The sequence below is a fragment of the Dasypus novemcinctus genome, chromosome 26, assembly GCF_030445035.2.
Source record: "Dasypus novemcinctus isolate mDasNov1 chromosome 26, mDasNov1.1.hap2, whole genome shotgun sequence".
Lineage (NCBI taxonomy): Eukaryota > Metazoa > Chordata > Mammalia > Cingulata > Dasypodidae > Dasypus > Dasypus novemcinctus.
In genome coordinates this window covers 15,666,130-15,679,786 of record NC_080698.1, presented here as the reverse complement: position 1 = coordinate 15,679,786, position 13,657 = coordinate 15,666,130, and the positions used below count along the sequence as shown (strand labels likewise).

Genomic DNA, 13,657 nt, shown 5'->3' with positions numbered 1-13,657 from the left:
AAATTATTTCAAATGCTGATATAAAGAAAAAAATTAAAGCGGGAGTAGTAGGACTGGGGCAGAGGGGTTGCTTTACCAGGGCGTCTCTAGTCAAGAACTAGCCCTGAAGGGTAGGGCCCAGGCCTGGCATCTTCAGAGGATGGAAGGGGCCAGTGGAGGGCAGTGGACACCATGCATGGTAAGTGGCGAGCAGCAGGGCAAGAAAGGGGCAGAGCCGGAGCCTGCAGGGCCCCGGGAGGTCCATGGTCCTCAGACTTGGCGTCACATTACCATCCCTTGGGGAGCTGTAAAGAATGGTGATGCCTAGGCCTAGCCCCTAGAGACTCTTCTTTAACTGGTCTGGGGTGCAGCCTGGGCATCAGTATTTTTAACGCTCCCCAAGTGATTCTAATGCATAACAACTTTGACAACCACTAGTGTGGGCAGTATGGCCTGTGCACTACTGGGGATGGGATCTGGATGCTATTCTAGCTGCAGTGGGGAAAGGAGATGCTCTGATGTGGCAATTTATGTGGAGAAAAGGCCATGGTGTGGTGAATTTCTGAAAGTGGAAGTGAGGAGACCAGTGAAGATCTAATGGGAGGGAAAGGTGGCTTGAAAGAGCAGGCGGCAGTGAGGAGATGATGATATGTTTTTGAAGGCAGAGCTCCTGGGACTTGCAGAATGATGGGTTGAGGGAGAAGCACAAGAAAGGGTGGCTCCAGGCCTTTGGTTTGAGAAACTGAGTCTCCATTTGGTAGGAAGGACAAAGTTTGGTGGAGGAGATCAAGAGTTCTGCTTTGGACAAATCTATTAGATGTCCAAGGGGAGAAATGGAGTGGCCAGCGGGGCTGTTGAGGAAAAAGAATCATTCCCATGAAGTGATGCTTGGTGGGGCTAACAGTCATAGTGTGACTCAATTGCTACCATTATATCACAATTTAATGAAAACATTTCTGCCCTGCTGCTTAGAATGGTCAGTGATCTGGGGAGTAAAGTTAGGTAGCTAGATAGATATCCACGTCTATATATTACATATATTTCCATGTATATATTGCCATAGTATTAAACTATAGGCATTATAACATATGACCCATTATTGTGTTCTTTAGAATTATAATGGCGTATGGTAGGTCATGTGATGTTATTTTTGTTCAAAATTACTTTATACTGATTTGTGTGGAAATTTTTATAACAACAGCAAATAAAACCATTCATCAACTTAGCCCATTGAATGCACAGAAATGGACAATATCAAAATGTGTTTTGTGCTTACCAGTACTGGAGGCATGGGAATTTAAAGAAGCATAAATGTTGCTATTCCTATAAATGGTGTGTGTGTGATTCTCTACACTGTCTTTAAGCATGGCAATTGTTCCACAGTATCTGGTAATGATGATCCAGAGAAATTTATTTTCTTTGGTTCAGGATCCCTTGTTTTAGGAATTCTTACAGGTCTGGGTAGTTTTATATCTTGAAATATTTTATATGTCATTTCTTCTTTATAGGGAAAGCCATCAGCCAAATGCTCAAGCAATAAGCTTGAGAATTATTCTTCTCAGAATGTTTCCATCCCCAAATAATTCAACACTTGAAATATTATGAGAGCTGGTGTTCTCATTTAAATTATGATTTCTATTGACGTTTCAACAAAATTCAGGGTTCTGTGAGAAATTCTTTCCATGTAGATGACATTTTGGTAGACTTCTATAAATATTTTTATAACAGAATAGAGCATCTTAACAATTATTAAATATTTGTCTAACATCTGCTCCAGAATGAAGGCTCTGTCAAAAAAACAACAACATACTTTACTGGTTTCTGGAATGTGGGTGACTTTTTCTCCACATATTTGAGTGATAATAAAACCCAACGAAGATATTATGATTTTAATATACTTTACTTAAAAAGTACACAGGTTTTAATGGGTTCCAAGCAGAAGGGATATGGCCTACTACTTGCAGGCCCATTTCTTATGAAGGGTGATTATCATGTGGCAAACTCACATTTGCATGATGGGCAAAGTAAAAAGATAACTTTTTTTGTCAACATATCTTTAAGAGTTTATATCACGCACAGTTTAAAATATGAGATGCTGATGGTTGGACTCTATTCATGTCTCCTATGTCGCACCATAGTTTGGTTCACAGTTTATCCATGATTTAGCATGCCAAGAGAACATCTCAGTCAGTGTCACCTTGAGAAGACCATCCAAAGCAGAGGGAGCAGAGTAAGGAACAGCGTGGCCTGGAGCCCAGGTGTACCCCCACACTCCCTCGCATTCTCCTAGGGGGAAAGGCAGGGGTGGGTTAGACAGAAATGGGACCCACAAGGCCTGAAGATTCTCCTCCCTCTCCATAGCCACAGGCTTTGGGATCTAGAAAAGGCAATTTGTCTAAACTTCAACCAATCAGGGAGGAGAATCTCTGATTTTAGTTGTTGATGCATAAAATATTCGCAATCACTCTTTGCAAACTATTATGCAGAATACTCAAGAGGTCAAGGACTGCTTGCCTTTAAAATATTGCAACCTATCTCTACAAAATTTCTCTGTCAGTTTCTAAGGGGCCTCATCATTCCAGAAACTGGACATGTCTTCCTTCTCTTTATTTGGTATGTGTGTGTGCGTGGGGAGGAAGACCCTGTTTACAAAAATGAAATCAAATTATTTATCCCTTTTTGTAGCATGCTTTTTATCCACTAATGTTGGAAATTTCTCCAAATCTGTTAGTCAGCTATTTTTTTTTATTTCTAGTTTTTTCACTGGGTCCTTACCAGTCAGTGATAAGAGGCCCGGAAGTATGATTGAAGAGCTAAAGGGTATTTTTGTCTTTGTTGCTGTACAAAGATATTTTATCATTACCTCTATTTCCTTCTCATCAGGACTTGTATCTTTCAGGTACTTGCTGTATTTTTATATGTGATTGTTGAACTTACCGATTTTAAAAGGGTAATTATTTCAAGTTCTATTTATTAGTGACTTTCATTTTTCTATAGATCTGGTTTTCTTCCATTCCTTTCTGGTTTGGGATAGGAAGTTCTCTCCAATCCCCAGAATTTATGAGACACTTATTTTTTAGCATTAAACTTTAAATATATATTTTCCCCTATGAATTGAATCTTTGTTATATGTAAAAATTTCTATTTTGATCCATTGACCTCATCACACCAGTTCTAGAAGCTTACAGAAAAGCTACTAATGTATCTTATAACCAGTTACCTAAGAAAAATATCTTCTTATTTCTGATGGTTTTAATTGAAATACTTTAGTGTTTTGGACTATTGTTTCTATTTCCATTTTTATTAGGAATGGTCAATTAATTTTATCAAAGGTCTTTTAAGTATACATGTGTATAAAGTTGCTGTGGAACTGGCCTTTTCATATAGAAGGAAATAGTCTCAATAAATTCCAAGTTCTTATTGGTACTACATGGACTTTAAGAACAAATGATTTCAATGTTGTTTAATATTTTTTCTAGGGTTTGCATAGTTTAAAGGTGAGAATATTCTTCTCAATTTTTGAGGGACCTGGAGTTAATACTTAAATTTGTATTATTTTCCTAGGTTTCAGATTTTTTGCCTTTAGCCTTGCAGGAGGTATTCTTTTATGGTTTACCTGACATATAAGCTTATTTATCCTCTGACCCTCATTTTAGGTACAATTTGAGTGCCTTTAACTTGTGACTTTGTATGGTAGGGGGTTTAGAGCCTTCTTCATAAATTATGCCTATTTATTAGACATTATTATTACCATTTTTCCTTCATGTGAATTTCTTGTAGTTCTTTTAACTACAATTAAAAATTAGTAAACCAAGATGCTGAGGTGGTGAAAGTAGAATACCATTAGCCTTCATGAATATTTTTAGTTTACTTGAAAGGGATTGTTTCTCATGAATAAACATTTTATGTGTAGTTCTATGACCATTATGAGATTTTCATTGTGAATATGGTGGGAGAAGAGAAAGAGTTCTTATACTTACCTCAGGATGAAAACCATGACAAGATTCTGGGCGTCTCCTGATCTTCTGGGCCTTTAAACGTTCACACTTAAGGGATTCATTATGTTGACTGTAGTTAAGGATGCTATTTTTTCTCACTCTGGATTTGAGAGGTCAAAACTTGTACTAAATTCCCTTAACAACTTCTCCCTCTCCAACAGTGGAAAGGATATAATGCCTCTCTAATAGTTCTCCCCTACTGTTTATACCCCCTTACCAGCTTCATCAGTAGTCACGGACCTTCACACAAAAGGATATACCTGATTTCAATGGGTGCCATGGTGATGGGGGCCACGGACTCACAGGGGCAGCTGCTGTCCACTACCACCATGAACAAATTGCTACTTGGGATTTGCTGGATCACAAAGGACCTGTTGGAACAAGAGGCAGCATTGCTTTACTACAAAAGTTGCTTCTTTCCATGAAGTTTACAAATAACAAGCTGTGTTAAAAAAAAAAAGTCGGCTGAATCTGACCTCAGTTTCCCAGGTCTAAGAAGTTATTAATGTTCTAGGTAGAGTTTTCTTTCTTCTTCGACCCTTCCCTGTACCACTTTTAGACAATGTACAAACAGAGGTACAGTGTTTTTGAATGAAATTAATGCTAATTTTTTGGAGGTTCCATCCTTCCACTTTAAGCTCTACTGGTACTAATGGAATCTTTAGGGTTGGAGATGCTAGACAGCCTCAGTATAGCTTGTCTAACTAAAATAAGCTTGAAGATGCTTCCTTCTTATATTACCCTACATAATAAAATGACCATGTAACACCACAATAAAAAACACCCCTTTTTTAGAGGAAAAACTTGAGACCAAACTCCCAGATGCTTAAAGAGCCAACAGATTAGCTAAATATTCCCAACCCTAGAAACCCACGTCACATAATTTTTCATGATATTTCATTAAATTCACTTTATTTCATTTGACTAAACTTTAGGGTAACAAAATGGTCAACTTCTCAAGTTTTTACCTTCATTCACCCTTCTTAACAAATGTGTTCTATTCTGTAGCATGTATCTCCATGATTTATTAAAATCATGCAATGAATAAGAATCCTGCTTTGTGGGAAATAACCCCAAATTTTCAACCTATGTTGTGGAAATTGGTAAGAACTATCCAAGAATGCCTCTGAGGCTACAAACCACCTGGCTTTCTTCTTACAAATGTCCATGCATCTAGCACCCTACAATTTTAATTCAGTTTTACTATCCATAACAGGGACTGGGGCATGCTACTGCTCAAAAATGTTTCCTCATTGTCTAAACCAGTAGACTTGTCATCCATACACTCTCAGACACCTTCTCTCTGGTCTTCCCACTCTTCTCCATAACTCTACCTTCCCCCTTAACACACAAGATCCCTTCTCATCTACATAAGGGCATTACTCTAGCAGTTGGTTTCTTTGTAATGGATTATGACCACCAGCATACAAATATGCTTAAAGAACAAAATGGTTGCTAAGACAATTAAGTCAAATCAATCTACTAGATGTAGCAGTAAAAGAGAAAGAGATGAATGATAAGAAATTCTAGATCAAAAGGGAGAGACTTTCTTTACACTGAAGAAAAACTATTCTAGAAATTGAAAGAACCATCCAAGCATGAATGGAAGTTTTGGAAAACTGAAGATACAGACCAAGTATCAAAACTTCTCTAGAGGGAAACGGACTTTGGCCCAGTGGTTAGGGCGTCCGTCTACCACATGGGAGGTCCGCGGTTCAAGCCCAGGGCCTCCTTGACCTGTGTGGAGCTGGCCCGTGCGCAGTGCTGATGCGCGCAAGGAGTGCCCTGCTGCACAGGGGTGTCCCCCGCGTAGGGGAGCCCCACGCGCAAGGAGTGCACCCATAAGGAGAGCCGCCCAGTGCGAAGGAGGGAACAGCCTGCCGAGGAATGGCGCTGCCCACACTTCCCGTGCCGCTGATGACAACAGAAGTGGACAAAGAAACAAGACGCAGCAAAAAGACAGAAAACAGACAACCGGGGGAGGGGAGGGGAATTAAATAAATAAAAATACATCTTTAGGGAAAAAAAAAAAAAAACTTCTCTAGAAACAGAACACCACCAACTTTTAAGTGAGAGTATTAAAGATAAAGAAATGAAAATAGAACATGTTCAAAGTTTTGAGGAAATTGGGAAAACGTAAATAAATGGTATGTAAGAATCCAGAGGAAAAGTTTTAAGATCCTATAGGCATTGAAAAAAATATTTTAAAATTTAAGGAATATTACTGGAAAAAACAGTAAATGAAAACCCAATCAATCCATGATAACATGGTAAGTTTTTACAAAACACAAATTAATAAATGTAAAGTGGTTAGATTCACATATTAAAAGTCAGAGACTCTTAAATTGGGCTTACAAAAATACCAGCATTATGCTGTTTGCAATTGACATCTCTAACAACAAGAGAGAAGAATAGGCTTAGTCATATTATTACTAAAAGATTCAAAATTGAAAATCATTAAAATAAAATGAAAAATAATTCATACTGAAAAACATAATCCACTAAGAAGCTACGACATGAACTTTTATGTACTTTAGTATAGACTGATAGAAATACCAAAAGGAATTGATGAAAGCAGGAGCAATTAAAATATGGAGGAAAAATTCTTCCTATCAAAACAACATAGAATATAAATTATTTTCAAGTTCAAAAAACCATAGCACATTCCACAGAACAGAAAAATCAAATGTTTTTTCTATTTCCTAATTGTCTATCTTATATCTTTTTCTACTACAGTAGAGTAGAATACAATTAGAACAAGGACAAATAAAAATTGAAAATACTGTCCTTGAGAATCTGAGACCATCATGGACAAAAATATGTGCATCATGCTTTAGCATGTGTTTATTAATTGTAGCAAATATACCACACTAATGAAGGATGCTGTTAATATGGGAAAGTGTGGGAGGGAGGTATATGGAGAAGCCCCTGTATTTTTTATGCAACATTTACATAATCTAAACCTTATTTAAAGTAAATAAATGATTTTAAAAGCCAAAAACTTACATAAAACAAAGCTTACAAAGAAATAAACTAAGTTTTCAAATCAAGAAGCTGGGAAAACAGGAGCATAAACTTGCACGTGTGCCCTACACTTGATGACCTTCCCTCTGGTACATATAATTGACTATCTCCCAGGCCTCTGCAAGGACATGACAGACAGAAGAGACAAGGGGTGATAATTGCACCTTTTCCCTCATCTACTAGCCACTACCTTCACTTTATAAAAATAATATCATATACTATCACTGATAAGAAAAACAAAACTCTCCCTTGACCTGCCCCATAGCTATTGCCCTGTTTCTCTCTTCTGCTGTATGGTACAACTCCTAAAAAGAATTATCCAGAATGTCTCTCTACTTCCTCATGCCTTTACTTTCAAGAAGCTTCTCCATTAAAGCTATAGTTCTTATCGCTCCACTGAATCAGTTCTTGTTATGGCCCCTAATGACTTTACCACTTATCTTCTCAATATTACTTGCTTCTTTCTTTCTCTTTACTTGCTCACTATCTGCCCATTCTTTCATGCTTACAATGGACTGTAATTTCCATGGGAACAGAACTGCATCTGTTCTGGACATAGTTATTTCCACTATCTTAGAGCAGTACCTAGAGCAGATTCTCTACATTTGTTGAATCCATGAGAGAAAGAATTTATAAAGATAAAAATGGGAGAATGAAATGGAAATAAAAATATAAAGATAACCAACAGACCCCAAGGCATGGTTCAAAAGAGCAATAATGTACATCAACTTTTGGTACTTCTGATCAAGAAAGAAGTAAAAAAAATAACATTAAAACTCAAAAGGGAATGATGTTATCAACATGGTGATGTAAGACATCCCCTGGAAAAGTCTTCCCTCAGAATCAACTATAAAAAGGACAAATCCCACTTGCATAAATTCTGGAGGATGATAGAGACCAGAGAGGGACTCCACAAGCAATAGATTGAAGAAAAAGTGGAATATCTAGTCTCTGTTAGCTAGACCATCTAAATGCAAAACACACTTTTCTGGATTAACCCCATCTGGGTCCCTGGGGCAGAAAAGTCTCACAGGAAAAAAAAGGGTATGTGTGTGGAAACTGAGCTGCTGTAAGGCAGGATGGGTCCCTGAACTGAAAAGTCTAAGGAAGAGGGCGCACTGAAAGAAGGGGAGAATTTAAACAAACCAGAGGACCTGGGGAGAAAATTCTGCACAAAAACAGAACAAATAAGATTTCTGGAGAAGGAACAGAGGAAAGGAAGCTTTCTCCTGGAGGTGGAAACAACTGCACAAAAAGTGCAATCTTAAAAATTGTACCACATATCCAGGGCAAGAAGCAGATGAAGAGCTGAGAAAATCTGAATATTTTAACACAGGCTACTGTAAAGGTCCAGACTAAGTTGAACCAAGTGTTAAAGAGGAGTCTTAACAATGCAAAACCAAAGAACAATAAACATTGGACAATAGGGAGAAATAGATCTTCAGAGTTAACTCATCAAAATAATCAGATGCTTCACTCAACATAATGTCCTCCAGGTTTATCCATGTTGTTATATGCTTCATGTCTTTATTTCTTCTTACCACTGCATAATATTTCATTGTGTGTATACACCACAATTTGTTTATCCATTATGTTGAGTGATGAAGCCAGACAGAAAAGGACAAATACCTATGATTGTGATATTATGAACTAAATACTTTATGTAAACTCATGGAGTTAATAATTAGAACAGAGGCCACCAGAAAATAGAATGAGAGGAGAGAATGGAAAGCTGAGGGTTAATTTGTGGAGAATTGGTAAAAAGGCCGTAAATCTTTAGAAATGAATTGAAATGGAGAAAGTACATCATAGTGTTTGTGACTAGCAGTGCTATTGTATGACAGTGGTTGAAAGGGAAAGTCTAAGGTCATGTATTACTAGAAGGAAAGCTAAAAAATGTAACTTTGGACTATATAATATAGTGAAACCTCATGCAAAATATGAATATGGGTGATATTGCATATATAAGGTTGTTTTTACAAAATTAAATACAAATATACTGGACAGAAAGAAACAGAATAGCATCTATGTGTGGCAGGAGAAGCAGAGAGAGATTGAGAGGTGATGAGATTTTTTTTTGTTTTTCATTTATTATTATTGGAATAATGAAAATGCTCTAAAAATGGTTTAAGTGATGAATGCACAACTATAAGATTCTACTGAATACCACTGATTGTAACCTTTGGATGGAATATGCATCAATAAAATTGATTTTTAAAAAATAATCAGACATCAGCAAAAAATTACAAACCATACTGAGAAACAGAAAGATATGGATTAGTCAAGGAAAAAAATTAAACCTTCAGAAGAAACACAGAATTTGGAACTAATAAAAGATTTTCAAACAAATCTCCTAAATCAATTCAAGGAGATGAAGGAAAATATAGATCTAGACATAAAGGATACTTGGAAGACAACATGTGAGCATAAAGAAAAATAACAAATTATGGGGATGAAAGCCACAACAGAAGAGATTTAAAATACACTAGAGGCATACAGCAGCAGATTTGAATAGGCAGAAGAATTAGCAAATTAGAAGACAGGACAATCAAAATCATCCAGTCAGAAGAACAGATAAAGAAAATTAAGCAGTATCTCATGAAGCATGCAAACATGTCATGGGTGTCACAGAAGGAGATGAGAAAAGAAGCAGAAAGAATATTTTAGGAAATAATGGCTGAAAATTTCCAATTCTTATGAAAGACATATATGTCCAAGAAGCACAACATACTCCAAACAGCATAAATCCTAATATATCTACTCTAAGACACATTCTAAGCAGAATGTCAAACGCAAAACAGACAATTTGGAAAGCAGCAAAATTGTGAAGAAATGAAGATCTTAAGCAAGCTAACTAAAATGGTCAATGAAAACCCCAGTAGTACTCTATCCTCAATGTACAACTTGTACTTTTAATTCCTGTAAGAGTCAGAATGCAATTGAACAAAAAAGAGCATATTTCCTGAAAATGGACACACAAAATATAAAAAGGTAGTGTGGGACAAAAGCAACATAAAGAGGGGAAACAGGGATATGGGATCAGAGAAAGTATATGCTATTGAAACTAAGTTGAATGTTTTAAAATTGGCAACTTATATATGTAGGGTAACCATAAATAAAGTATTTAAAAATACATAGGGTATTCCCCCCAGCATGGAACATGACTCCTGGGGATGAGCCTCCCTGGCACCATGGGATTACTACCAATCAGTAGCTGGTGATGCAACTAGAAAAAGACCTTGAATAAAAGGGGGAAATGGTAAAGACAAATGAGTTTATATGGCTAAGAGACTTCAAAATGAGTTGGGAGGTCATCAGAGGAGTCATGCTTACTCATCTCAGCAGGATCCCAGAGACAGCCAAAGTAGATACAACCCAGGTACTGGTGTTCCTGAAGGCTATGGAGACACACAGGGTCTACAGTCATGGCAGATAGCTCTGGAGTTCAATGCCTTGTCAATGGGCCCTACTTTGGAATTTGTGTTCCTGAGTGTGATGGAGTTGGACTCAGATGTGACCTTTCTACACATGCCTCTTCTGTCACTTTTACTGAACTTGTGGTAGGTGCTGGAGTTGATGTACACCCAGGAGACTTGAACCCCTGGAATGACCATGTGCCAGCTGGCCCTGAGCCTCAACAGAATAGCAGCTCCTACTCTCTGGTTCATTGGACTTACTCAGGTCAGCTAATGGGGAGGTGAAGATGGTCAACCACCACACCAGGGAACCAAGAGTACCTATAACTCCAAGCAGGAGAATCATATCCATCAACCATGTGGGAACTAAGCCCTCTCAATTTAGAGGTGGAGTGGACATCACTATCTCAGGGTCCACAGGATGGAGGAATAAAATATGGATTAGAGTGGACTTACTGGTATTCTACTATAGAACTATTTTGACTAGCAATGGAAGAAATTGTAGATTGATGTGGAGAAAGTGGCCGTGGTAGTTGCTGAGGGCAGGGAGAAGGAAGAAGAGATGTGATGTGGGGGCATTTTTGGGACTTGGAGTTGTCCTAAATGATATTGCAGGGACAGATGCAGGACATTATATATCCTGCCATAACCCACTGAATGTACTGGGGGAGAGTGTAAACTACACTGTAAACTATTATCCATGCGGTGCAGCAGTGTTTCAAAAGGTATTTATCAAATGCTATGAATGTGCCACAATGATGAAAGAGGTTGTTGATGTGGGAGAAGTGGGGTGGGATGTGGGGTGTGGGATATATGGGACCCTCTTATATTTTTTAATCTAACATTTTTTGTGATCTATGTATCTTTTTAAAAAAAGGCAAATAAAATAAGGGAAAAAAAAGTAAAAAATATATAGGATAGATCAGGGGAAAAATACACCAAATGTAAGCTATGTACTATATAGTTAGTAGTAATATTTTGATGAAGCTCTTACATAGTTTGTAATAAATGTTTCACAACAATGCAAGGTGTTGGTGGAGGGGTGATATATGAGACCCCTGTATGATGTTATGCATGTTTATTTTGTAAGTTCACAACTTTTACTATACACTTAATGACATACTTCAATAAAAATATTTTTAAAATAATATATATATATATAAACTAAAGTGAGAAAAGGATCCATCAGACACATCACAAAATAACCAAAAATAGGGAAATGGACTTGGCCCAGTGGTTAGGGCATCCGTCTACCACATGGGAGGTCCGCGGTTCAAACCCCGGGCCTCCTTGACCTGTGTGGAGCTGGCCCATGCGCAGTGCTGATGCATGCAAGGAGTGCCCTGCCACGCAGGGGTGTCCCCCGTGTAGGGGAGCCCCATGCGCAAGGAGTGCACCCAGCACAAAAGAAAGTGCAGCCTGCCCAGGAATGGCGCTGCCCACACTTCCCGTGCCGCTGACAACAACAGAAGCGGACAAAGAAACAAGACGCAGCAAACAGAAACAGAGAACAGACAACTGGGGGAGGGGGGAGGAATTAAAAATAAATAAATAAATCTTTAAAAAAATAACTATAAATAAAGGAAATGAGAGACAAAAAAAGAATATGATACAAAAAACAAAGGACAAAATGGCTGAATTAAGTATTGCCTTTACTGTAATAACACTGAATAGTTAATGGATTACCCTCTATTGACAAGGAAACAAAGAATTTTAATAATATAACAAATGAACTAGACCTAACAGACAGATACAAAACATTGTACCCCAATACAGCTGTATATACATTCTTCTCAAAAGTACATCACTTGTTTTCTAGGCTAGACCACAGATTGGGTCACAAAACAAGTCTCAATAAAGAAAAAGACAGAAATTAGAAATAAGTTATCAAAAATCCATAAATATATGGAAGTTAAATAACACATTCTTAAACAGCAGATCAAAGAAGAAATTACAAGGGAAATCAATAAATATCTTGCGATGAAAGAAAACAACACATCATATCAAAACTTACCGGGTGCAGTGAAGGCAATGCTGAGAGGGAAATTTATAGCCTTAAATGTTTGCTTTAAAAAAGAAGAAAGAAAGAAAGAAAAAAAAAAAAAGGGAAGCAGATTTGGCTCAACTGATTGAACGTCCGCCTACCACATTGGAGGTCCAGGGTTGGGTTCAAACCCAGGGCCTCCTGACCCGTGTAGCGAGCTGGCCCGTGCACAGTGCTGATGTGCACAAGGAGTGCCACGCCACGCAGGGGTGTCCCCCACGTAGGGGAACACACACAAGGAGTGTGCCCCATAAGGAGAGCCACCCTGTGCAAAAAAAGTGCAGCCTGCCCAGGAGTGGCACCGCACACATGGAGAGCTGACATAGCAAGATGATGCAACAAAAAAGAGATGCAGTTTCCTGGTGCTGCTGACAAGAATACAACTGGACACAGTAGAACACACAGTGAATGGACACCGAGAGCAGACAACTGGGGGGAGAAGGGAAGAGAAATAAATAAAAAATAAAAATCATTTTTTAAAAAAGAAGAAAGAGCTAAAACCAATGACCCTAGAGAAACTAGGGGAAAAACAGCAAACTAAACCAAAAGCAAGCAGAAGGAAAGAAATGACAAAGATTAGAGTAGAAATAATAAAAGAAATTTCAAAATGTGTCAGGTAGTCATTCCAGAGGTTATGCTTACGCAGGTCTCAGGCAGGCTTCACTTCCTGCCACAGTAAACAAACCTCAAACGAGTGTGTTCATAAGGACTCTAGGAATGTCCAGACACCAGAGGCAAGGCTCATAGTCTCAGGCAGTGAACACCCCCTTGCCGGGTCCTATTGGGGAATGTATGATAATCTACTTCTCCAATATAACATAGTTATACTCATTTAATATTACCATGATTCTTCTACTCCTCTTATCTGAACCTATAATTCTCAGTATACCCATTAAATATCTAAGATTCAAATCTTTGGATTGTTAATATCCCAGCAAAGTTGCAGCCAACTCCTACTCTCCAATTCTCTGAACTTTCCCTGTACAACCAACAAAAAGATGATGATGGACACATTCCATCCCAAAAAACAAGGAGTAACTGCAAGCAGAACAATTCCTTCTATCTGCCCCATAATCTCTAAGTCCCCTCTTAGACTGAAGCAGTCAGAGCAGACATCATCCCACATACCTCAAGATTGAGGAATGAACAAATATAAAAGGGAAGTGTAGCCATGGATCAAAGTAGATCCATTTTTA

The 13,657-nt window shown here is 38.0% G+C and overlaps 1 protein-coding gene across 2 annotated transcripts in view; it reads right to left on the bottom strand.

Moving 5' to 3' along the window:
- Positions 1–2,074: 2,074 nt before the first annotated feature.
- The window catches only part of CACNA2D3 (calcium voltage-gated channel auxiliary subunit alpha2delta 3), a 933,078-nt gene continuing 921,495 nt past the window's right edge, over positions 2,075–13,657 (bottom strand). For both annotated transcript variants that reach the window (XM_058288134.2, XM_058288135.2), the window contains 3 exons: positions 4,236–4,348; positions 3,960–4,042; positions 2,075–2,265 (listed from right to left, as the gene is read on the bottom strand). In XM_058288134.2, the coding sequence (XP_058144117.1) occupies positions 2,173–2,265; positions 3,960–4,042; positions 4,236–4,348 (289 nt within the window). In that variant the 3' untranslated portion in view covers positions 2,075–2,172. The remainder of the gene's footprint in view (positions 2,266–3,959; positions 4,043–4,235; positions 4,349–13,657) is intronic.